General features: G+C 47.9%; 1 protein-coding gene across 7 annotated transcripts in view; it reads left to right on the top strand.

Annotated features, from left to right (window-relative positions):
* The window catches only part of LOC116454283 (collagen alpha-1(XXVII) chain B-like), a 146,805-nt gene that overhangs the window by 105,561 nt on the left and 15,712 nt on the right, over positions 1-25,532 (top strand). For 6 of the 7 annotated variants that reach the window (XM_032130713.1, XM_032130714.1, XM_032130712.1 and 3 more), the window contains 8 exons: positions 2,023-2,076; positions 3,644-3,697; positions 4,429-4,482; positions 6,349-6,456; positions 19,230-19,283; positions 19,397-19,504; positions 20,944-20,997; positions 21,290-21,343. In XM_032130713.1, coding sequence (XP_031986604.1) covers positions 2,023-2,076; positions 3,644-3,697; positions 4,429-4,482; positions 6,349-6,456; positions 19,230-19,283; positions 19,397-19,504; positions 20,944-20,997; positions 21,290-21,343 — 540 coding nt within the window. The remainder of the gene's footprint in view (positions 1-2,022; positions 2,077-3,643; positions 3,698-4,428; positions 4,483-6,348; positions 6,457-19,229; positions 19,284-19,396; positions 19,505-20,943; positions 20,998-21,289; positions 21,344-25,532) is intronic. The other variant, XM_032130717.1, reaches the window with a different exon arrangement.

Below are 25,532 nucleotides of genomic sequence, written 5' to 3'. Positions count from 1 at the left end.
CAAAGGTGACCACGCCAGGGACCAACTTTTTGCACCGAGGTGCAGAGTCAGTGACCCAATACAAAAACAATTCAGACTGAGTACTAGCCCTTCCCTCTCCCTGGTGCTGTTGCTGACACGACACAGGTTTGCCAGCCCACCCAGATGGCCATGGCAGCCCCAGCAGAGCCTGCTGCAGCCAGTGCAGGAAGCTCAGAGACGCCTTTGCTGCTGACGGTGCTGCCGGGCTGTGGTTGCCATGAAGCAGTGGCACAAACACATCAAAACCGAGCAGCAGCTGCCAAACAGTGCCCCAATGGAGTGCAGGGGATGCCTCCATGGTTTCCCCCAACTCCTGTGTACTTTTGGCTTTATTTCACTCCCCTTAAAATAATACAGTCTTGGCTCTTTCTATCACGTGTGCCAGTTCCCCTTGCACAGCTCCGTTCCGTAGGTCCTGAGCTGTAACACAGACATGAAGGTGGCTTTGAATGCAATCTATGCAAAGTGTATGAGTCATGAAAGTTTCCATTCTCATGGCTGCTGGACCAGATGGAGCAAGCTCTCAGCATGGTAAACCACACTGGGGAGCTGGAAAGCTGCTACTGAGCCACTCTGGATGCTGCCAACCAAGAAAGTACAGACCTTCATTCAAATCTGCAACTCCTCCAGGAGCCTTTCTCTGCACTGGCACCTCTGGAGAAACCAAAGCAGGATTTTTGCTTTCATTGGAGCTTGAATTTTCTCATTGCGTGACTTGACCGTTTGTTCACAAACCCAACACACACCCTGCTCCCTCCTCTGCTTGAATCCATTTCAGCAAGCCAGCAACTGGCTTTATTCCCTGGGTTGCTCCCTTGATTATGTGCTCTTTTTCCCTTTATTCCCAACTGTAAAGAGAAGGGAGATTGTTGTCCGGAATGCAAATATCGTAAGTAAATAAACCACTTAAATCCTTCAAAGAGAAGCTTGACTGTCCGATCTTTGGGCTTGTTTTGCAGGCTCTCATTCCCCATGCTTCCCAGAGGTAGGAGCAAATGTACAAACATTAAAGCTCCCAACAGATCTCAGTACTAAAGATAGTAAATGACTGTGACCCCACTATCAGGGGCTGCACATGGAGCTGGACTGAGTGAGAACAGTTTGCAAGGTCATTCTCACATCTTCCATCTTTCTATCTTAATTCCTATCTTTTTCCAGGTCAGGCACTCATTTCTGGCTCTCTGAGGGATGCCAAACCCCTCTACCGGAGTCTGTGCTCACACAAGAGCAAGAAAATTTCTCTCAGCCAGTCCAGCCTGGGCTGTGGATTTCTGGGCTGAGCCCAGGCGTTAGCCTTTGGATGTTTGCTGGCCCTGTACAGCCAAAGACAGCTGGCTGGTGGATGTCAAGGCTAATCTGGCCAAAATTTGTGCTGGAGGGCTCAGTGTCACCTTGCTGCCCTCAGCTCACTTTAGCTGGCAGCACAATCGTGCACCTGCCTCTTTGGGAACAGGGGACAAAGGCTCAGCTCGAAGCTGTGGCCTGTGGGGCAGCTTGAGCTTCATCAAAAGGAGCCTGGTGGTGCAGAGGATGTGCTCACACCAGTGGGAATGGAGAAATGGGGCTGCAGGGAGCAAGAGCAAGAACACAGCCAAGCACTTCTGTTACCCACTGTACCAGCCCAGCCTGCTGGACCCTTGCAAAGAGCTTCCAAGTCTAATTCTGGACCTCTTCCCTTCTATCCCAGCTGGTTCCAGTGCTGCTCCCTGGTGGGGTTACTAACCTTAGAAAGCAGAGGGATTGGAAGGAGGTAGAGAAAGGTGCTTGGCAGAGGAGGCTGGGGAGATGGGAGGTGTGAGAGTTGATCAGAGCCCTCCCAGAATCCAGGCACGAGAGGCCTCTTTGATGCTGTGGACCCTGAGCCAGCTCCGGGGAGGTAATTGCATTGAACCAGGGCTTGGCTGTCCCAGGAGGGCTCTGCTAAAGGAATCATGTCTTTGATCTTGCTTTCTGCTTGGTTACAATAGGTTTTTTCATTATCTTGTTTTGTTTTTTTTCCAGGGACCGCCAGGCTCAATGGGACAACCTGGTCTGGCAGGTGAACCTGGCATGAAGGTAAGAAAAACCCTGAGTGCAATTTCTCTGTCAGACTGGGGACATAAATGGCAACTTGTGTTTTTGCAGGACTGAGTGACATTGCAGGTTTACCCTCCAGCAGCTAGTGAATTCAACAAAAGACAAAGTTTAAAAAACCTAAAACTGGGTTAATTTTAGCCATTTTTACAAATTCCTGAGCCCCATCCTGAGGGGGAGGCTGTCAGTGCTGGGGAGAAGCCCCATCCCAGGGATTTTGTGCCTCAAGAGCTGTGAAGGGCCTTGGAAATGAAGCTCAACTCTTTGCAGATCCAAAATCTCAATGGAGAGGGGAGCCCTGAGACTCAGAGATCCAGGCAGCTTCTAATTCGAAACCAGAAGAGTCTTAGGAAGGTCTCAGACTTAAAAATACCCTCAGACAAGGTCCTGCCACAGTTTCCAAGCCTCAGCTCTCTGGGGAGTGAACTCCTCTGATGGTTAAGGGGGAAGGGTGCCCTGCTCCAGACCATGAATGCACTTTCTTGTCCACATAAAAGCCATCTCTTTGTTTGAATAAAATCCCAATGCTGAGCAGCTCAGGGGGGGTTTTATTTAATCCTAACCCCCTTGGTCTGAAGGTTTGCCCCTGTGATCAGAGCTTTCGAACAAACTCTGTGTGGGGATTAAATCCAATTTTCTCTGTGCTGCTCTTGACTCCCACCCCCATCCCATCCTTTGCCATATTTTCCTTGGCAAATCTTCTGACACTTCACTGGAGCTACTGTGTCTTTGGCATCCTGATGCATGAGTGTTTCAGCTCCAGTGCTCCCGGCTGCCCTCCGTGGAGCAGGACATGATGATTTGCACAGACCCCTTTACCTGCTGTCCTTGCTGGGAAGGTGTGGTATGAGAGTCCCATCCTGCTCCTTCTCCAAGCTGGTAGGTGCTGGAGCAAGACTGGTCTGTGCAATCATCACTTGCAGAGCAGTTTGCTGTGGGATGAGGCTTATGGATATCTCAAACCTTTTTCCCTTGAATCCTCTGCATTTCCTGAGGTCTCTTCCATGCAAAGCAGATCACTGGGATGGGCACACATGGGAGAGAGCTGCCCTACGGCCGTCCTACCCCCAGTGCTATATTGGCAAGATCCATTTGTTTGCCAGCTCCACTGCCTTCTGTTCATTCATTTTACTGCTATCAAAGATTCCGATTCTTCTGGAACTGGGGCTAAAAGAGCTGTTGGTTTTTTGTCCCTCACACTGGTCGTGTCTGCCACCACACCACATTGCACCCACACTGCTGCTTGCCTGTGAGGGACCATGCCAGAGAATGCCTTCTGGGTCTGCAGCTTCAGGCAGCTCAGACCCCTCTGTGACCCCTGTCCTGTCAAGCATCATTGCAACAGAGCCTGTGAGATGTGTCCTTCTTTGCTGTCCCTATGCACTGTCCCTATGCTGGGCCTTTGAACCCCCTTTGAAAACTCAGCTGAAGGTGTTTGTGTGGGAGAAGGAAAGAAAAAGTCAAAATTAAGAGTGCAATGGGAAGTGCTTCATGTTCACTCACTGTCAGTAAACAGCTTGCCTCCTTGTATGTGCTTCCTTCTTTTTAGGGTGATCCTGGCCAGTTAGGAATCCCTGGAGAGCAAGGTCTCGTTGGCCAAAGAGTGAGTATGGCCACCTTCTGGTGGGGCTTCTGTGCCTCATCAGTTCCCCAGAGGTTCTGTCTCTGCTCTCCCACAGCCTGGACAGGCTGACCCTGTTCTCTGCGTCCTGACCCCTGTTCCTTCTGCGGGTGGTGGAAGTACCTTTCCCACAGAGCCCATCAGCCTGAGCTCACCAGCCTCTCTGAGCCTCTCAGATGCCACTGTGACACCGAGTGTGAAAGAGGCAGTGTGGGAACAGATGTGGGAACAGACCTCTCCTGTTTGCCACAGGCTGTGTCCGTGCAGGGCCAGGGACACTGGAGCAGAAGGCGGCTTTAAGCAGGGAAACACTGGATACACTGTGCGTGGGAGGGGGCAGGAGGGGATGAATGCACGGATTGAGGCTGGCAGAGGGGCTGTGTCCCTTCCCAGGACTGAGGTCAGTTGTTGGAGCAGGATAAGGAAGCCCCAGGTTAAATGAATTCAGACTGAGCTCCTTTTCACACAGGGAAGGAGGGCTTCCTGCAGGCCAGCAGCGAGTCCATGGAGGAGAAACTGTGGCTCAGAATAGAGCAAGAGGCTGAATTCCTGCTCTTGCTCCAGGAAGAGCTTGTTCAGCATTAGGGTATGAGATGGGACACGTGTTAGAGTGCAGGACTGGGCTCCCATCGCTGCCGCTGTGAGCCAGCTGCAGAAAGCTCAGGGAAAAGGACATTTAGGCACATCCTTATGGTGTTTGCTTCTGCCCACAGGGAGAATCCGGGCTAGAAGGGGACAGCGGGCAGCTTGGGCCAGATGGGATCAAGGTAAATCTCACTCCCGTGGAGTTCCAGCTCTCACACACATCTCTGTGCACTCAGGGCCCTGTGATTCCCAGAGCCGGGATGAGGCCAAGGGGATTATTGGGTCCTCTGTGGAATAAGCCTCTGCCCTGCACTCTCTAAGGACTGTTTTTCTGCAAGCAAACAAACCCCTCCTGTTTCACTCCTCTACCCACATTTTTGGCATCTGATCAGATCTCCAAAAAGGTCAAGTTCTTCAAAATCTGGTTTCCAACAATTTGTCTGTTTCATTTGAGTCTTTACAGATCAAATTTCCAACTAATCAAGAATTCCTGGGCCTGGCAGGGGAAATCAAGAATTGTCCATCACTCTCCCCTGCACCACTGACCAGGACAATATTAGAGAGTAAAGAAACCAGATCCCTTTTCCTTGGCAGAGCCCCAGCATCTCGCTCAGGGTTCACTCTGTATCTCACTGCTGTGAGTTCGCTACCTTGCCTTTGGAACAGGGCTCTGATTCATGTCTCTGCACAGCCAGCCTTTCCAAACAGGCCAACAATTTTGTTCCATGGAAAGAAAGAGCAGCCCATCCCACAACAATGCAGTTTAATGCTTCTTTCTAGTTAAATTATTTGCCATGTGTTTCTACTTCTGCTCATATCTCTGAATGTTGGACCAAAAATCTCTTCCTTAAGGACAGTCAAGGCTTCTGTATTCTCTTGCACTGCTAGCTGTGCCCAGGAGCTCTTGAACCAAACCAGCTCTTTCCACCCCAAATGTTTCTCTGGACACTTAACCAGATGTGTCTGTGCTCTTTAACCAGATGAGATCTTGCTGAGCTCTCCCAACACAGGTGCAAGAGGAAAATGGTTCAGTTCAAGGCTGCTTGGCTGCACATGCTGCTGTCAGTATAAAACTGGCCTTTTTCATTGTCTCCATATAATTTTGAGTGGTAGTACTGAATATTACAAAATATTTACAGTATTTTATTTATCTTGATAAAAGAAAAGCAGCTCCAAATTTGCTTCTTACACTTCTGTGATTGTATTTCTGCTTTGTGTTCCAGTTGGTTGATCTTGCCAAATACTGAAATTTAATTATCTGCCAGATTTTTTTCATAAATTTCAATGACTGGTTTCACCAGGGGAGCTCTAAGTGGATATTGAGAAAAATTTCTTCACTGAAAGGGTGGCCAGGCGTCAGAACAGGAAGTGGTGGAGTTACTATCCCTACAAGTGGTACTTGGGGACATGGTTTAGTGGTGGGCTTGGCAGTGCTGGGTTGATGTTTGGATTAATTCATCTTAAACACCTTTTCCAACCCAAATGATTCTTTGATTCTATGATTCTGTAATTGTCAGAGCAGTGATTTGACAGGATACCCACTGCTCAGGCCATAGATCCTTTACAGGGCACAGTGACACTGTTTCACAGAGTGTTTATTGGAGCCCTGGGCTGATTTCTGTTTGGCAGCAAGAGCTGAGCAGCTGCTCCAGACAAACCCATCCTATTAAAAGTCTTTCAGCATCCCAAGCTCAGGTCTTCTGCATGAGGCAAGGGAGACTTTCAAATCTTGTCTGCCTGCCTCATTCACGTGGGAGGTTCAGGCCTTACTGCAGGAGAAGAAAAGGGGTTCAGGTTACTCTGTGTAGTGGGGGAGTTCTTTCTCCTTCAGCCAAGAGATTTTAAAGAAAAGAAACCTGGATTTGCTCCTTTTTTAAATGTCAAGTGTATTATGACTCATCCTCATTCATCCTTTTTCTTGCAGGCTTTCTTCCTCTCACACTCCTGAAATACTAATTATGTGGTGAGGTTTTCCCTTGCAAGAGCCTCGTACAGTGACCCACGTATTGTGTGGGTATGAAAACCTCCCACCTTCCTCTCTTCCACAGGGAGACAAAGGAGAGCAAGGCCTAGAAGGAGAGAAAGGAGAAAAAGGCAATGAAGGACTGAAGGGAAAAGAAGGATCTCTTGGATCTCCCGGCATCCCAGGTGTCCGAGTGAGTCTGCGAAACCAGCCCTTGGTGACCCGTGGGTTCCCTGTAGTGATGAGTGTGTGAACCAGGACACTGCTTAGGGCAGGAGGTCACCTGAGATGTAATTTGTCATAAATATTATGGTAAAATGTGTTGTTTTCATGAAAAACTATGTCCAGGAGATGGTTTGGTCTTTCAACTAGGATTCACATGTGAGAATGTGAATCTGATCTGCCACAGTCTTTAAGAAATAGTGCCTCCCTCCCACATCTGTAAGATGGACCCAACAGGGTGATGGGGAGGAGGCCCAGAGGACTGAGAGGGGTTGAGTCTTCCCTGGTTGCTACAGCTGGCTTGGGCCTGGAGCTGGGAATTCACCTTGTGCCTTCTCTGATGGCCACTTGCTTGCTTCTGGTCTTCCCTTCTAAGATTTCCCAATTAAATATAGAAAACAACTAGAAGAAATCAGCAGGCTATGACTCCTGAATCCTCAATGAATATCCTGGGCATGTCTGGTTCACTTGGAGGTCTGATCTTGGTGCTCTAGAAAAAGTTTGATTCTGGCTCTGAGATGAGAGGGAACAGGGTAGTGTCAGGTGGAGGATGGCTCTGCCCAGTGCCTCAATGGGCTTCTCTGCAAGTCAGGCCTTTCTGCTTGAAATGTGGAGTTTATCAGGTTGATGACATTGTTTATTCATTGTAATTATTGTCTTGGATCAAAGTTAGCAGCAGCAAGGGCTTGTAAGGCTCGCTCAGCAGAGGGATAGCCCAGTTCAGTGGGATGCACGTGCTCCCCTGCAGCATGTGTCTTACCCCTCATGCAGCTGGGGAACACACCAGCTCCAATCCCACACATCTGTGGCAAAGGAACAAGAAGCCTGAGTTTAAAGGCAGTTCTGAAATGCCAGCCCAGGCTGGGTGGGAAGCAGCAGGGCCGGCAGGTACCGCCGAGCCTGGGTGGATGCTCCGTGGTGAAACGCTGATTTTCCTCTTGGTGACGTTGTGGCTGGCTAAAAGGAGCACAGGGAGAAGGGTGTGAGGAGATGGAAGCAGCAGAAGAGATGGATTTATGTTATTTTTGGGCTGAGGTTGGTATTTGAGTACTGACTTGACTAGCAAGTGGAAACATTGGCTTAATGCTTTAATGCAGCACCATAAATGTGCAGTATAAGCCTGTAGTCCTGCCCCAAATAAAGCTACCCTTTGCCACAGGCCCTGTACCCAACAGGGAGCCCTTTCAAGATTGGGATCACTCCACAGGCAAGGGTGGTCCCCAACACCTCAGCTCTTTTCCAGCTGCAGGCTGGCACAGCTGGACAATCGCCCTGCATGTGCTGTACTTCTGGCTGGTTCATGTGCTTATAATGTGTATGTTTTAAGAACCAATAAAAATACTGAAATCATGCAAAAACCATATTAAGTTAAAAGTATAAAATACAAATTCTCTCAGACTCTGTCCCTGCTGTTTGCCAGCATGTCCCTGCGAACATGATGCTGTTTTCTGTTTTATTTTTTAAAAAAAGGAGTCAATAGAGCCAAGATTCCTGTTCATAATCACTCCCTTTTGTTTTTTTTTTTACTGCAGAGTGCTACATTTCCATCTACTATTTTAATATACTTCTTTGTATTTCCTTATGCCTAAGTCAGGCAGACTTTCAGACCTGCATAGGCTCCAGATAGTGCTGCCTCCCCTGCCAGACACTGTTACCTAATACACAGGCTGGTGTTCTGGTGCTCACTGAGGTCATTTAAATATGGAAGTCCTCTGACAGAAGCACAAATAATTTTTCTCTTCCCATTACTGAGAATTTCGTTCTATGTTCCCATGGCGAGTACAAATATCAGTGGGATCTTCCTTAGATTTCTGTCAAGATAAGGTTTACAGCTCAGAGGTGCACACTGCTAGAGATAACTGCAAGCCCCTCCTTTCCAGCTGAGGGTTGGAAGCTGGAATACCCAGCCAAGCCATCCTCTGGAGGACATGCTGCAGAAGCCACCACAGGCACAGCCCACCACAAACTGCATGATGCACAGAAGGCTTTAAGGCTACTGGACAAAGTTAACAAAAAATTTTGTCATGGAGAAGTCATGAAGGTTGTTCACCCAAGGGCAGATGTCAAGGTGACAAACTCCTGTCCAGGATTTATATGGTGGCACAGAAATTGGTTGGGGAAGGTGTTGGAGGCACTTGGATTGCAGGGAGAGGGTGCACGTTGGGTTTGGGTGCTGCAGATACTGAGTGATTCCACACCACCCTGTTGTGAATGGTTTTAATACTTCTGATGTGATTGTGTAATGCTGTCCAATAATCAGTTTAGATGGTTTTAAGAACTTCATCTTCAGCTATTGCATCTTCATTTGGCCTCTCCTGGCATGACATCCCCTAGTCCTTACGTCTGCTTCACCACATTCCTGCCTGGATTCACTGATGTTTTCCTGGGCTTTTCCTCAGCTCTAGTGTTTGTTGGGGTATCCTGCTCAGCTACAAAGGGGACAGGGAAGATGTTGGTGTTTCTGTGCCCTTAGTAGGAGAGGTGCACACACAAGGATCTGTACAGTTACCTGTGACAACAAACTGAGCTCCATTTGGGGGTGTGAAGCTCATCTTCTGCTTCTGGAAGAGGTTGGTGTTAGTTTGAGGAAGCTGATGCCCATCTGCAGTTGTGGACACAGACAAGGTTCTCCTAAACCTTGGCTTGCCCCTGTGTTACTCCAGAGTGGTACTCACAGAGGCATGCCTTCGATGGACAGCAACAATCTCTGGAAAAACTCTTCTCATCATGCAGCCACACCACATCTAGAAGGTTTGTCCTTAACGCCAAGGAAATGTTTAGTCTTAATCTTTATTTTGCTTATGTCTACAGGAATGTGACACTTCACTATTAAGTGTCCTTGTGACAGATGTAGGAGATGAGGTGCCAGATTGCTCTGAAATGATCTGATTTCACTGGTGGTACATCTTCAGACCCGTTTTGTATATCCCAGCCTGAAGCAGAGGCTAGTGCTGGCAGAGCAGGTATAGGAGCTGGGGAATTTGGCGTGACCAGCTCACACCTAACGTGGCAACAAGCCAGCATGAGGGATGGTAGGAGATTAGAGGATCTGCAGTCCTGGAGCTCCCTGGAGATGGCAGATGAAGGGACCTACTCCAGAGCAACTTTGAAAGATGGAGGAAGCACAGAGGGTCTGTGCTGCCATTTTGGGTCATACAGAAGAGAGACACTCGCCTAGCGATCAGTGGGATCAGCAGAGGCACATCTGGCTTTCCTGAGCAAGGCTTCATTTTCCAGAAAGCCATCCTGATGCTGATACCACATGACTGCCTGAGCACAACCAAACTTCCCTCTGTGCTCAGGAAACGTTTTTCAGAGATCGCTAGCTTTAACTTGGCTCAGCCATTTACAGCATTAACATATCTGAAAACCGGTTTCCACTGTGGTTTTGAATCTCAAACAAAAAGCGCAGGGAGGCCCCAGTCGAGTCTCCAGGGGTAATCTGTACGTGTTTCAAAGCCAGTGGATTTCAGCAAACAAACCTGGCAGCTGAGATGGTCCGTGAGCTTCACAGCTGTGGCTGGCAGGGCTCAAGGCAGCTGGAGCTAAGTGAGTATCCTCTATCTTTTGGTCACTTTGTCCAAGTTCACACTGCTCCATTCAGCCCCAGTTCCTGCTCAGTGGAGGAATGGGCCAGTTGTTCCCCTGGCCATAAGAGAGAAATCAAAGCACCAGTGCAAGATCCAGTAGAGATTTCCAGAGATTTGCACCTTTCCTGAGCTGCTGGCCCACGTATTATCTCCTCACAGTGGTTTCTGTCTTCTAACAGAAACTTGTTGCCTTCACTTGACCTTGACTCTCTTCTGAACATGGCCATTTGCCCTCTGGTTTGAACAAAAAGGGCTGAAAAGCCCTTCCCCTTGCAGAGCACCAGGGACTAATTGGGCATCTGCTTTCAGAGAGACTGGCTGGAAATCCAGACTTTTTGTATGGGCAAGGCAGAACAAGAATATTCTCCTCAGTGTGTGGGGCACTGGAAGGTACAACAGCCTGCTAAAGCCTGGCAAGGCATCCATCAGCAGTGCAAGTGTCATGGTGTGGTTTGTCAAAATAAAAAGATAATTTATCTGCTTATCTGTAAGGCTGTGAAGGAATAGTGCCACAGAGCCTGCAACACCCAGAGAACATCCCTGGAGAGTACCCTGCATTCACAAAGGATCTGACTGCCCATCAGAGCTGCTCATTGCATCAGAGGATGGTAAAAGCCAGAGGCTGAAGTCACTGGTGTGCCACCAACAGGTCACAGGCGAGTGGGCCCTGAGAGCAACCTCTTCCCTCCAAAAGTGCTTCCCTCTGCTGCTTCTCCTCTGCAGTGATGGAAAATGCAGCATTTTCAGCCCTTCCCTGGGAGGATGACAGATCCAGCAGTGGCTGAGGAAGACCCAGGCCAGTTGGCAGAGGGAGGTGATGGGTTTCCAGCTGCACTCTGTGGCTCTGTGCCGTGGTTTTTGTAATGTGCTGGTTGCCATACACAGCAGACATCTGATAGCAAGGGGTTTACAGCTCCAGGAAAGCAATTTGAGAGCCTGGAAATACTGAACAACATGCTCTGAAACAAGAAAATCCCTCATTGTTCAGCAAAACTGGGAGATCTTTCCACTTCCGTTTTAACCTGAAATCTTATCTGCAGTGTCATTCAAGCCACGTCAGGACTCAGAAAGCTTTGAGCCAGACACTCCAATGGTCTAAACTGCCATAAACAATTACATCAGAGAAGATCTTGCTGCATTTGCTGGCCCTGCTGTGGCATGCAGATGTGCACCATCAGCCCAGAAGAGCTTGAAGGGCTGTAAATCCTTTTGCTCTGATGCAACAAGATCCAAAGTCTTTTTATTTGCTCTTCAGGAGGGTAGGGTGACAGAGCTGGGCTGGGGTGGAGAGCTGAGAAGGTTTTTTGAGGGAACTCACAGGCCCACTCTCCAGCCCAGTACAGAGCACGGAGGGAACTCATGGCTCTAGTGCTGTGGTCGCTCCCCAGAGCAGCAGCAACCCCACACACAGCTCTGGATGGTGTTCTGAGGGTCCTTCCCATCACATTTTTGTCCCTCTCTCCTCTACAGGCTACAGTCCTGAAGTTGGAAGGAGGACTTGCTGGCCAGGATGGACCTTCTGCTCTGAGTTAGCAGAACTGCTCCAGCAATGCCATGCTGAGATGGGGCTGCTGTCTGAGCCTTGTAGTGCCAGGGCAGAGCAGGAGCTTCTTCTCATCCAACATGTTGCTCTTCTACAAAGTTGTCCAAACATCACTTACAGCAGAATTTGTCCCAGAGTGGTTTTTGCTCTTTGTTCTTTTCTGTTTCCTGCCACTGAAAACATGATTGAAAGGTTTTCTGCAACAAAGCGCCTCGTTCTGCTGTCACTGAATCCAGCCATTCACTGCATACACATGAGCTCAGCCACAGCTGGCAGTACCACATCCATGGCATTCAGCTCCCTGAAAACACTGAGGCTGCCGAAGGACAATCCTGGAGTCACCACTGGTTTTAATCTCTGCTTTCCATGCAGAAATTTATGCTTTTTTTGATAATGTGCTGAGCTGTTGTTTCCTGGAAAAGCTGTTTTTTGTGCCCTGGACCATGGGCTGTCTGTGGAGTAATTACTTGAAAGAAGTTTCTTAAACTCCCTGGCTGGAGGGTGTGGGGTCACCCTCTGACTGAGCAGAGGAAGGAATGGAGAGCACCAGGCTCGGTGTGTGGGGGCGGGGGGCGGTGTGGCAGCGGTAACAGCGAGATCCTCACACCCTTAATCTTAGTAAATGAGTAGTGTTACTCCAAGTCCTGCCCTTGGATGTGTTAGGAGTAGATGCACAAGATAGTAAAGTGGCTTGCCCAGGGTCATGCAGGAGGTCAGTCAGTGGCAGAGGGGGAGCAGGAGATCACAACAGGCCATACTCCTGCCCTACAGCCTGTCCTTTCCAGTAGCTGCTATATCAGCGGGGCCAGTTCTTATACTGGAGCCCAGTTTCCCAAGCTGAAGGTGTTTGCTCTTGGCCATGATGTATCCTTGAGTTACAGCCCTAGAGTATCATTACTCGTGCAGACCAACACCCCGAAAAGCCATAAGCAGGTATTTGTCTTGCATCAAAAATCAAAGGTGAATAAAGTTGCTCAGAAATGCAGTCAAATATGCTGAAAACCTCTGCTTTGAAGAGTATGAGACCAAGAGTCAGGGTGATGCCTTTCTGTGGAGCTGCAGGCCTGGGTCTCTTTGCTTCCCCTCCTAGAACCAATGTGATCATCCCTGGGCCCCTGTGCCCATGGCTGCAATCAGCTTCTCCTCTTGCTTTGATAACCAGTGCTGATGGCCACAGGGTCAGCCTTTTCTAAACATCCCACTTTATGGAGAGGTACATGCTAGATTTTGTTGTTTGGGTGATATTATTGTGTGGGACTTTTTCCCCCTTTTTTGCTATTCTGCTCTCTGTGACTCAGTCCACCAAATCCATTGAAACCTTTGAAGTGCACCAGGGTTGCCTGTGAGCCCTGTGTATCCTACAGGGAATCACAGAGCTTTCCCAATCCCAAGGGAGCTGCTGCTTGCAGCAACTGAGGCTGCTCTCCAGCAGCAGAGGGGCCGTTTGGCCCTCACAGGCTCTGCTGCTGGGGAAGGCAGGCTGATCCCAGCTGGTCTTCATTTAGAGTTAATAGGAGTCATAATGAGCCAGAATTTGAAATAAATCCCATTGGCTTGGCATGGTTTTTTTCCTGACTCAGACGAAGGAGACACACTTTTTGGGCAGTTCCTCCAAGATTCCCCTCCTTATTGCAAGAGAGGATTTTATTCCCTTCCTCTTCCACAACCCCAGGGCATCTGTGTCCTTCAAAAGGAAGATATTAACCCTTACTGTTTGGGGGAGTGTCAGTCAGAGTTATGCTGCCCAGGTGCTCTTTCTATTCTTTTCTTTCCCATTGTCAGATTCTGATACTAATTTTTTGGAGCATTTTGGTTTCATTGTGTATGAAAGCTTCACAGCGCAGTGGGGATGAGGCTTCAAACTTTTCCTACACTTCCCACTCAGCCATCAAGTGTTTTAGTGGCACCTTTGTCTCCCATGCTTTCTTAGACATGAGGAAATAGAGGTAAAGGGCGGGGGGGCAGTTCAGAGCTATCAGACTGAACCAGAGCAGCTCAGAGCACACAGCACTGCTCTGTACATGACTCTTTTTGCTGCCTTACACTGTGACTGCTTAGGAAAATCAAGTTAAATAGACCTCCTCCTCCACAAAACCCAAAGCAGCACGTTTCAGAGCAACAGCTGCATGCAGGTAAGAGTTTGCTCTAAAGCAGAGAGCTCAGGATACAAATTTTGGATTGGATTCCTATTTTAAGCTGAGGAGCTCAGCTGAAAGGAAAGTCACAATGACTCTGGCTGTAGTCTTGCCATCCAAGACCTTTTTATAGGATTTCCCCAATTTGCTGTTTCTTTGAGCACAGCCAGCCAGCTCTACCTGCACTCCCCACTCGGGTTTCCACAAGCAGGCCAAGAGCCCATTACTTCCCAGTGTTCCCAGTGAAACCCTCTGAACCTCACAGTACAATTAGGTCTTTCTTCTCGAGAACAGTTGAGTCTTTCTTCTTTCCCCATACTCATTCAGGAGCTGCTGCCCCTGTCTCCTCCCCTTCCAAACTACTGCTAGGCAGAGTGATTATGAAATGTGTTTCTTATAAATCCAAAACGTTTATGTCTTCAAATGCCCAGCCCAAATAATCCCACTAATTTCCTGAGTGCTTGTGAACTGTCCTCCATGGGGGGAGACTTCTCTCGATCAAAGTTTATTAAGTAGAGGTTCTCATATGGAGACATTGCTGAGCAGTAGGAAATTATATGGGGCTTTTTCATTTCCCTTTAAATGAACTCACTGGCTGGGCCTGGATAATATGGGCATGGTCATCCTATGGTTCATGCTTCCTACCTTTATTGCTGCTTTAGTTTTCCTGCCCTTTTTACATCCAGTGCCTCAAACTATCACTTTTTTTTTTCTCTGTCACCATGTCACTTTTTTCTTTACTCAGTAGCTGTATTCTGGTGGTACTGTTTCTTCCTGCCTCATTTTTGGGAGGGAGGAGTGACCTCAGACCTTTACTCAATGACAACCAAAAAAAAAATAGTTTGAAAATATGCTCCTGCTCCACAGCAGTACTGAGCAATCATGAAGCAGCCTGAGGGAAGCTTTGGGAAGCTCTCCCAGCAGTTCTGTGCCTTCAAGAGCTTCCTTCCTGTGCTGTGCTGCAAGGAAGGTGGGAACATATTTGCCTTCTGGAATGCCAAGAGCCAAACCAGGATGGTGGGTGACATCTCTGTTCCCACTCCCCAGACCCAGTGCCTGCAGCAAGAGCATCACTGGGTATGGTGAAGTTTGGGTCAGGATTTTAGCCCTGTTTGTTGTTTGGCTCTGTTCAGGGCATATCTCTCTGCAGTTCATTCAACTTCCTTGTTTTGTTTTTCTGGATGTTGTTGTCGGAACATAGATTTCAACTGTTGATGTCTGGAGAATTTAAAGCTGAGCTGCTCATCTATTTGCTCCCACTAAATGTTACCACTGTGCTGGGCAATAGATCTGACTTTTCTGTCAAGGCCATCAGCAGCTGGAAGTCTCTTTTTCTTTTTCTTTAAGAATTAACCAATTTGCATTGGAAAATAAACCATTCTTCTTTCCCTTAGGGGAATATCTAAGGCTATACTAAAAAAAAACCTTGTAAATCTGTGTCCTTACTGAAGATTACAATGAAATTTTAAATATGCTAGACCTGAAACTGTAATTTTTTTGCTTCCTTTGGATATTTTGGCATAGCTGAAGGCATGTGACTTTATAAAACTGCTGCTTTCCACTGTCCCTGGTCACAAATACCATTGTCATCTGGAGGTACTGATATGCTTTTCTAGTGAAGAATGCAGCATATAAAGAGAAATCACCATTTAAAAATAGTCCTGTTCACAGAAGAAGCTTGGAAAGATTTGTTTTCTCAGCAAACCAGTAACCCAAAGCATACAACAAAATGTGTACAAACCCTGGGAATAAAAGCATAGACGCTCAGTGCCTTGGAACAGTAACCCAACTGATGTGAGTCCAGCAAAGGGAACTTGGATTTAATTATTTTGATGTGCAAGATTTTGTACATCTTCTGCCATCACTCCTATCTCTGCAAAGAGAGAAGAAATCTTAGGAACCTTAGGAACTTCACACTGCAGTGAAAGAGGTATCAAAAGGTGCTACATTCCTGATGTACTTTGGGGAGAGCCTGGATGAAGATAAGATCTCACTGGATTTTATTTTTATCGCTTTTTTTTTTTCTTCCTGTTCTGGCCCTGATTTTTTTCATCCCTGGACAGATGAGTCAGAAGAATGGAGAGAAAAAGGATGGGGCTATTTTTGAAGGCTATCAAAGTTGTTGCTGAGCTTGTTCTTCCCTGTGCAATGTGTGGAGTGTGGCAGTGCAGTGATTTCTGGGAACTGTGCAAACCCCTGCGTATGTGCCCTGGGAACATCTGGGATTGCAACAGCAACCACATCTGAATCATCACAAGTAGAGATATCACATATCTGGGAACCCCAGACAAGTGTTGAACTGCCTCTAAATTCATCTGGGAAGAATTCCTGCACAGTTGGAGAAAGCATATCCAGGAAAATCAGACACATGGTAGGCTTCCCACTCACCAGCAGAGCTTGCTGGCCAAAGTCCTAGAAAGCGTGCTGGGTGAGCACGGAAATATCCCTGACTGATACAGCTTATTCCTCTCAAGGAGGTGACTCAGTCAGTCAAAATCTGAGCCACATCTCTGCCAGTGGTGTCACCAGCATGGTTTGACCCAATTTTTTATACCAGCCAAGCTTTTAACCAGTGGATGAGAGTCAAGAACAGCAAGGGAGGCTTGGAACAAGGTCTCCACGGCTTCCTGTGAGTGACAGCTTGTCTCACTATCACTGAAAGGAGCTGGTGATGCTGCCAATGGTTTTTTCCTTCAGCAATGGAGAAGGAGCTGCACCCCAGCTGGAGCACCCAGGAGAGCCTTTCTGGAGCACATGAACATCCCTGCTCCATGAGGCCGATGCATCGTAAGGGGAAAATGGTACAAGGAGTTTATTGGAGCCCATACCTGTGCTCACATCCACCACCAATGCAAAAGACGACCTGAAGGAACCCTGAGAAAGTTTGAGAAGCTGTTTGAACGTGGCACAGTTTCACTGTGGATTGAGCTCGTTTTTGCGAGCAGGACTTGGACTGTCAAAGTTGGGTTTGGTTTTTGTTGTTTACCCTCTCCCAGATGACTCCAGCCCCTCTATCTGTACTCCATGATGGTGAGTGCAAGCAGGAGCTTGAACGCTGGCAAATTTTAGGAGCAGTGTGGAAATTTTGTTTCTCAGATGGAAAAATGTAAGGCCTAAACTTGTCTTCTCAAAAAGCAAAGTCATTTTCCAATGCAGGGTAGAAGCAAGTTTCAGTCATGAGACTTCCATGGGAGATGAATCCTGGTGGAGGGAGCCAAGCTGTACTTCAGACTCTTCTGAAGTAGCTGTGAGATCTTCGTGACCTCCCCATGAACAGGGTCCACCTGCCCTGCCCAATGATAAAGGGTGTGTCTAATCAATGTACTGGTATCTGCGTTTTTACAGACAATATAGCACATTCTCAGCCTGGGGATGGAACCTTTGCATGGAAATTTTTGTTTCGTGAGCTGCCACAGCACTGCAGTTCCAGGAGCACATCTGAGTGTGGAAAACTACTCTGCTGGAGAAGACCATAGGCTTGGCCATCACTGGGTTAGGAACAGATCTAGCTTAAAATGGGCTTTCTCCCATTTGCAGGAAGCATCTACTGCTTGTGCTTCCACAAGCTCTTAAAGCACAGTCCAGGGAGACTGATGGAAAAACACTATGCAACTGATTAGAAACCCCAGTTGTCTCTTTATTCAGTCACATCTTGTTTTGACAGTAAAGTTTTGTGAGTGCTTCCACTATTTCCTCTCCAAATTTTTAAGCCATAATGTGCCAGGGCACTGCTGCAGAGCAGGGGCTGTGGGAGTTACTGTGCTTCAGGTGTTGAGTAACAGGTCCCACAGTGAGCTGCTGTAGAGCTGGAAGGGTCTGGCCATTTCTGATGCTTTCATTCGTGAGGACTTCTCTGTATACTCCTGTCAAAAGTGTAAATCACGTGGGTGATGCTGGAGGCTTGGCACCCATCATCTACTGCGGCTGCTCAGCATCTGTGGGAAAGTAGTTCCAAAAGTGATCTCTTGGGAAGTGGCAGCAAAAAATAGCAAACAAAAAACCCTGAGCAGTATGGAAGAGACACAGAACAAGGCTCGTGTACTCCTCAGCAGGGACCTGTCCTTTGTGAAGCCTAATAGTGTTGGCAAGGCGGGCTCCTGAAATGTTTGACAGGTAAAATGGAGCTATTCCCTCTGGAGAAGTGAACTGGCACAATTCTTTAGGGTTGGAATAAGTCTGAATTGCTCCTTTGTGTTCAGAGCAGGCACTTCTGTGGCCCATGTTTCAGATCAGAGTGAAAACCCCCATACGTCTCACTTTATATATAAACTGCTTTTATTCAGCTGAGACTGCAACACCAACCATGGTGAAAATTATATCTTCTTAGCTGGGAGGAGCGGGAGAAGAGGAAGAGATGTGGTGCTGGTGTGGAGATGATGTTGAAAAGTTTGTCATAATTGCCAAAAAGCATGAGTTACTTTCTTCAGTTATACTTTTTGCTTCTTTCTGTCAAGTTCAAAATACTCTGTCTCCCTTGCAGCTAACAGAGTCAAACACTGGAAAAAATGAGCTCCCTGGGTTCCCTAAGGAGAGGCTGCTGTATTTAGCTGCTCATCATAGTGCATTTCTGTGGTGGGGGTGCAAGGAGGGGCAGCAGGTTCTGCACCCACACTGGGTTCTGAAAGCAGTTCAGCATTCCTGTCTCTGCTTGGCATGGCTCCCACTTGAAGTTTTGCATCCCATTCCATTTCTAGAAGTAGATTGTGGTTTTGGCATGTGGCAGTAATAACACAAATAGAGGGAGGGGGTTTTCACCGTGAGCAGGAAGTTGTGCATGGTAGGTGGATAGAGAATGAAACCATTGCCTGTTTTCACAAGGTAAAAATAAGGAGAGGTGCTGTGGAATCAATGGTTCTATTGGTAGGATCTTACAACTATATAGAAAGTGTTGATATCTAATTTAGTGCCACAGTTGGTGAAGGATACAACTGTTGGTAGAGTAATGGTGCAAAGATGGCAGCTCAGGTGCAAACCAGAGGAAACCTTTAGGGGGAATCAGGGTAAATGTGTTTTCCACATTTCTGCCCGTTCTGTAGAAGAGGCTGGGTGGGTGAACTTCTGGAGATCCCTCTTTTGCACCCTTGGAGACAGATGGACACAACTGATGGCAGTTTTCCATGACCCACCTGTCTTCAAGATGTGATTTTAAAATCATCATCATCAAAATTATCACAGTATCACCTTTCAGCGGTGTTGCCCAGTAGTCACTTGAGCACAAAGATCTTTCCACTTTTAAGCAAGGAGTTTTCCTCCATGTTGGAGCAGCTGAAGACCAAACTCAGTCATACCCCAGCTGTAGCACCTGTGGATTGTGGTCTGACCTGCACAACTTCCTGGCCTCCTTGTTGTCTCCCATGGGTGGGTGAGGATGCTCTCAGGTTTGTGTGTGCCAGGGAAATGACTTGGGAGTGGCTGGTTGGGATGCGACTTCTTTGCTTTCCCATTCCAACAGCCTTTTTCTTTTTTCCTCTTCCAGGGACCAGAAGGGAAACCAGGAAAACAGGGAGGAAAGGGCAAGCCTGGCCAGAAGGTAGGAACACCTCTCTTTGATAACGTCACCTCCTCCCTTTCATTACTCATCTCTGATATTTTCCTGCAGAGGAAGTTTTGTCCGACACTGATGTTTCTGCCTTTTCTCTGCAGGGCAGCAAAGGCTACCAGGGGCAGCTCGGTGAGATGGGATCCCCAGGGAAGCAAGGGCCAAAGGGGAACCAAGGCCCTAAAGGATCCCGAGGTACCCTGGGACCGATGGTGAGAAGAGCTCTGCAAATGGTTGAACACAACACGCAGAAACCTGACTGGCAGTGGTGGGCATGGGCCTAAATGGAGCAGAGAGCCCAGCAGAGGCTTCAGGGCACAGAAAGGGAAATGCTGTTAGATGGCTTTAATTGGCCAAAATATCTTAGCCCTCATTCCAAGCAGCACAGAAGAGAGCCCAGCTCATGTTGCATCATGGCAGTTCTTCACAACTCCCCAGCTCGGCTGAAATTGCTGAAATATTGGGGATTTTTCCTCAGCTGAGTGAGCTGATAAGCTATTTTTTGTTAAGATTTCCCCCTTTGAGACTACACACTCATGGCAAGAGCTGCTTCCAAGCTGAGCTGTGTTGTTACAAGGAACTCTGCCTTGGACTTCTGCCCTGTTTCTACACCCACTCTTGATCTACTTATCTAAAACACTTGGAGCAACAAGAAATATAGCATGGGAAAGGGTTTGAACAGGGGACTGAAGGTGAGGCTTCCAGAGGTAACAGTATGGCAGAGAGGGGAGAAAGTTAATTTTCTTTAGGCACAAGAGACAAATGCATCAGAACAGCAGTGGTAAGTAAAAGTACCTTGTGCATTGCAGGCTGGCAAGGAAACTTCTTGCACTCTATTTGATAGAAATTAGTGCAAAGTCAGCAGTTATTTATGAACTAGGAATAGTGGTGATACTTCAGAACAGTAGCAAATGAGTGATGGTTCTGCTGATAGTGTTTTCCTGCACTGAAAATTATGGCCTCACCATATATCCTCCCTTAATAGTCTTTGGTAAAGCCTCCATGGATTATTTCACAAGGAAGCAAAGCAATATCTGAGCAACAGTCTTTTGGAGTGGACACATCTCTGTCTTGTGGAAAGAGCTTTATTCCATGCTAAATGGGATTATATGGAAATTTTGTGACTCACTTTAATCTGATGATCTGATTTAAACCCTTTTGTTCACTCTGCTAAAGATGTGATTAATAGCTCTTGCAGTGCCTTCATCACAATCCAGAAAACTCCTTTCTCTGCCTCAGAACCCACATCAGAAGGTTTTCACCCAACAGTTTAGGATTAGGTCATGCCCGAGCATGGTCTCACTGGTGGACTTCCTAGCACAACACTAGTTTGGATACAAAGACGTGCAGGAGTGCAGATGAAGAGCACACAAATGCAGCCATTTCTGATAGCAAATCTGACTGAGGTGGGGAATCTATTGCTGCAGGCTGGCAAAGGAACAGAATGGCCTCCTGGCACCCCTCTCCATGTGTAAGAGGTTAAAGCCAAGCAAAAGCCCATCAGGTGGCTGCAGCAGAGCTCACTGGTGGCCAGAAGGACTGGCCACACTCCCACGTGGTGCCGAGCTTTGCTTTGCACAGCCCAGTGCATCCTCTTCTTGTGCTAACACCATGGGCTGCTCTCTCAGTCCCTGTCTGTTTGCCTCTCCAGGGAGCTCCAGGAAGGATGGGTGCTCAAGGGGACCCAGGCTTAAAGGGTTACCAGGTAAGGGTTTTATTTTCATCTTCCAGTTTTTATCTGTTCTTAAATGCAACAAAACCGCCACTCCAGGATGCAGATTGTTCCTAAGCAGTGATTTATTTCTGATCTCGAGTTTAGTTCTTTGTCAAATCTGCATTTGCACCACCTGCATTTGGTTCATCTCTGCCATGACCCACGTGTCCCTCCAAAGCTGGCATGCACCACGCAGGGCTTACAAGACCTGGCAGAGAACCAGGGAGGACTTTCAGTCTCGCAGCTCTTTCCTGCCTGCTCACATGCTGTCTGCTCTCCACAGGGACATGCAGGACCACCGGGGCCGATTGGACCACCAGGGCCAAAGGGGGAAAAGGTAAGTCAGGGGGTTTGGCCATCTCATTTCCCCTTGAATGAGATGATTGTCTCACTGCTGTAACTCACGTGCATCTGCACTCTCCTCACCCTGTGGCACAGGCAGAGGTGCCTCCTCAACCACACAGCCATTTATATAACCCCTCAAAGCCTTGTCTCTGCCAGTCAGTGCCAGGACACCATGCCACCAGCATGTGCTTCCCAGACACCATGTGCCCTTGTGCCAGAGGCTGAGCCAGCCAGCGTGAGCCCTGAGGATGTGTTTTTCCAGTATCCTCAGGAATTCGGCTCCATCCCCAAGCCAAAAGAGATCAGACTCGTAGCTTTCTGTGATCAGGTCAGAAAAACTCCCTGCACAAATGAGCTGATCTCCAGCTGCTGGCGTTTCTCCTCCCCATGGCCCTTGCTCCGTGTTCCTCGTCGCCCACCTTTCGACAGCCCCCTGGCCGCAGCTGCCCTGACTCAGAGCCCTCTTTCCACGGTGGCTTTTCCCTGGTGTTTTCCCCGTTTTGCTGAGTCAGCACAGCCATAACCAGTTCAGGCTGGAGCAGTGACTCACTCTTTAATGGTTTCCTGTCGGCTCTGCCGGCTGCTTGGCGCTCCCGGAGCTGATGGAGTCCTTCACATGCCTTCGGCAGCGATGCTCCCTCCCTCCTGAGATCTCTCTGCAGAAGGTTCTGGGGAGAACTCATTGTGACCTTCCAGTACTTAAAGGGGGCTTATCTGGAAGAGGGGAGCAACTTCCTACAGTGGACACTACACTACAGATAGGGATAGGACAAGGGGGGATGCTTTTAAAACAAAAGTGTAAAGATTTTGGTTAGATGTCAGGAAGCTCTCTACTCAGAGGGTGGTAAAGCACTGGCACAGGTCTGGGCTGCCCCATCCCTAGAAGTGTCCAAGACCAGGTTGGATGGGGCTTGGAGCAACCTGGCCTAGTGGAAGGCATCCCTGCCCATGGCAGGGGATGGAACAAGATGGACTTAAATGTCCCTTCCAACCCAAACCATTCTGTGATTCTCCCTCAGTGTGGGAAGGGAAGTGATGGTGATGGGCACTGGTCAGTTGTGAGGTCCCCATGAAGAGGAGAGCTGCATGAACTCTTTTTGCTCATTTTCTACTCCCCAGCACCAAGACAGCATTCAGCTTTGCCTCTGCACACAGGTGGGAGGGCAGCTGTAGTGCAGACAGGAGCTTCATCGCTTATAAAATGAGCTTATAAGGACTTGCCGTTGCTGGGGCTTTGAATGGATCCCTTCAGCTCAGGCTCCTGGTGTCAGGACACCCTGTTCACACTGTGCTCTGCCTGGAGATGCCCCATGCAGCCAGGAATCACTGGGGCAAGGCAAGCTGTTGTGTTCCATTAAGACATTCACATGCCTCAGAAATTTTGCTTTGGGGGTGAACAACGGTCATTTGCTTTTTCTCTCATTTCCTGCTGCCGAAACACATCCATGGAGGAACAGCTGGTGATGTTCCTGCTGCTTCATATCTCCATTGCTGCCTTGCTGAATTTCCTGGCAAGTGTTAGACAAGCACAACCAGTCCAGGATGATGTGAGAGCTCATGACCGGGCACATGGTCAGCTCAGAACCTGCCCAGAGGTTCCAACAATTCCACTGTTGAATCTTAAGCATCCTGGCAAAAAGCTGTGGGTCATGACTAGGACAAGAAGGGTCAGCCATTGACCCTGCAGCCACTGAGATGTGCAGATATGTGTGTCTATTGCTTAAATTGCAGCTGTTGTTTTATTTGGAAACCTTTAAAGTTGCCATCTTGAAACGTCACATAATTTCAGTAGCAAATGATCCCCAAATTATTCATCTGAAGCACTCAGTGGAGCATTTTGCCCTTCAACAAGAAGATGTTCCTCTGCAAAAGGACACTAGAAGAGCACTCCCTGAGTGGATCTGGTGTCAAAAGAGCACAGCAGTATTATGATAAATTAATTCTACATGCAAGTATCCAAGCTGAAGCCTGATGAAGCCACCAAAGCATCCAATGCGCCCTGCTAAGAGCAGTCAGCTCTGTTAATGACCACTGACAGCTGGATCTCCTCACTCATGTTCCCCTGGAAGGCCAGTGGGTCTGCTGACACCTTGCTGGGGAGCAGAAAGAGGAGATGCTGAACCAGGAGAGCACAAAATCATGTGCTGAGCCTCCAGCACCACTTTCTGCAGCATCCAGGTGCTCCACAAAATCTTGCATCTAAGTTTTCCTATCCACCCACCCTCATCTCCTAAGAGTTGCCTGGATCCCAGCCTAAAGACAGACAGACTCCTTCCCTCCAGACATCTGTAACCTTTCACAAGTGTGTGAACACAAAAATGGAAGCCCGGAAGTGAGAAATGAAGAGAAAATGGAAATGGGACCAGGAGTACTCTGTGAGCTTTAAGTAACATGGTAAATGGACCTGTGCTAAAGGAGGAGGATATAATGGTGGGGAAGGTCTTCCCTTTTCCAGAGTAGAAAGCGGTTTGCTGAGAGGCACTGCTGTGGAATCCTGCTCCCTTGTGCCATCCCAGGCAGCTACTCCACCACATTTCATACATTTGAAATGTGTTAGAGAAGCAGCTCCTCAAAGAGGCCTTGCTCAGAGCAGACGCCTGCTCTTGGCAGCTGCTTAAAGCAGTCCAGATGTGATCCTTTTAAAAATTACAAACTGGTGTATCTCACTTTGGGACAGGAGCCAACAACAACAAGCCTTCCCTTCTTCATGCATTTTCCATTTGTATCCTAACATGTTTACTTTGCTGCCCTTTACTCTAACTTTTTTCGCTGCAACTTTCCGAAGATTTAGCACAGACCTTTCATCTCTCTCTCAAGCAGTTGAGGCACCAGGAAGTTCTGGAGGAGCTTGGTTTCACAGTCCTAGAGCTGACCAGGCCACAGGGTTTTCTCAGGCAGGAGACAGAGAACAAGGTGGGAATTAGCATCAAGGAGAAACAAAGCTACAATGGGGAGAAAGTCTGTGAGTCTTGATGCTCTTCAAGGGTCCCCAGAATTATGAGCTTTCTCTGAGTTCATCACACTCAGCTCCCAAATGCCAAAGGTATGCACATCCTGCTTGGGAAGAAGCAATCAGTGCCAAGACTTCTGCATAGTAACAGACCCACTGGGATGATTTTTTTCCCTGAGACTTGAGAAATGGTGGCTTTGTTTCCCTTCTAGTCAACATTCCTTAGATGGTGGCTAGAAAGCAAATCAGTTGCCAGGTATTCTGGTGCTGGCTTCCAGCAGCAAGTTCAGTAGCGCTGGAAACCATCAGCAGAACCTGTGAGGCTTTGCTTCCCCTCCTCTCTTCTCTGCCACCCAAGTTTCTCTCAGAGACAGGCTCACCAAGAAATTTCCCAAGTGTCCTTACTATCAGCAGCTGCAACTCCAACAGGAGAGTACATCAAAGAGAGAACATCAAAGAGAACTGTAAATACATCAGAAAGGGCTGGTGCAACCACTGAGAATTACAGAAGTCTGTGAAAAACTTGGCTCTTTGGAGATTTGGATGTTCAAGGCTCTTGGAGCACCCCAAGCACCCCAAATACAGCAGCTCCACTGTGCCAGAACACCCCAAGCTCCCTTTCTCCAGTAGTGCAGCATCAAAGGAGCTCTGAGACGTGTCCATCCTAAGGAGCCAAAGTGCCAGAGACTGCTATGGAGTAGTCAAAAACTGGAGGAGCTGGAATATAGCATTCTTCCATGGGGAGCAAAGAAACAGCTATCTCTGAGCTGGACTCCAGAGAAAACAGGACATTGTGACCCTGAGTGACTTTCACAACAGAATTTAAAAGGATAGTGTCTCTGTTAAGTCTTAAGGGATCTCTCTGTGGATGTTTTGAAGAGACCTCGGTCATAAATAAGCTGGGTGATGTTATCTACCAGCCAAACCATGAGCTCTGAGCTTGTGCTGTGGAGCATCTCAGCAAGGAAAGGAGTGTGTAGGAGGCTGTCTCACCTGGCTGATTGTAAAATGAGCCCACAATGGTGGCACACAACCAGGGAGCCCATCCAGACCACCCGTGCTCCCACCGACAGCCCAGACAGGACTCAACAAGGGTGGGGAAATGCTTGATTAAAGAGTTTGGTTGAACTGTCAGCAATAAAATTCAGAGGCAGAGAGCTATTTCCCATATTGTCGCAATTACATCCTGCTTGCTTAGTTTTAGGAATTGTTGAAAGTAACCCTTTGCACC

This window comes from Corvus moneduloides, chromosome 21 (assembly GCF_009650955.1).
Source record: "Corvus moneduloides isolate bCorMon1 chromosome 21, bCorMon1.pri, whole genome shotgun sequence".
NCBI classification, from domain to species: domain Eukaryota; kingdom Metazoa; phylum Chordata; class Aves; order Passeriformes; family Corvidae; genus Corvus; species Corvus moneduloides.
Note: the sequence above shows the minus strand (reverse complement) of the source record. Positions and strands in the feature narration are given on the sequence as shown.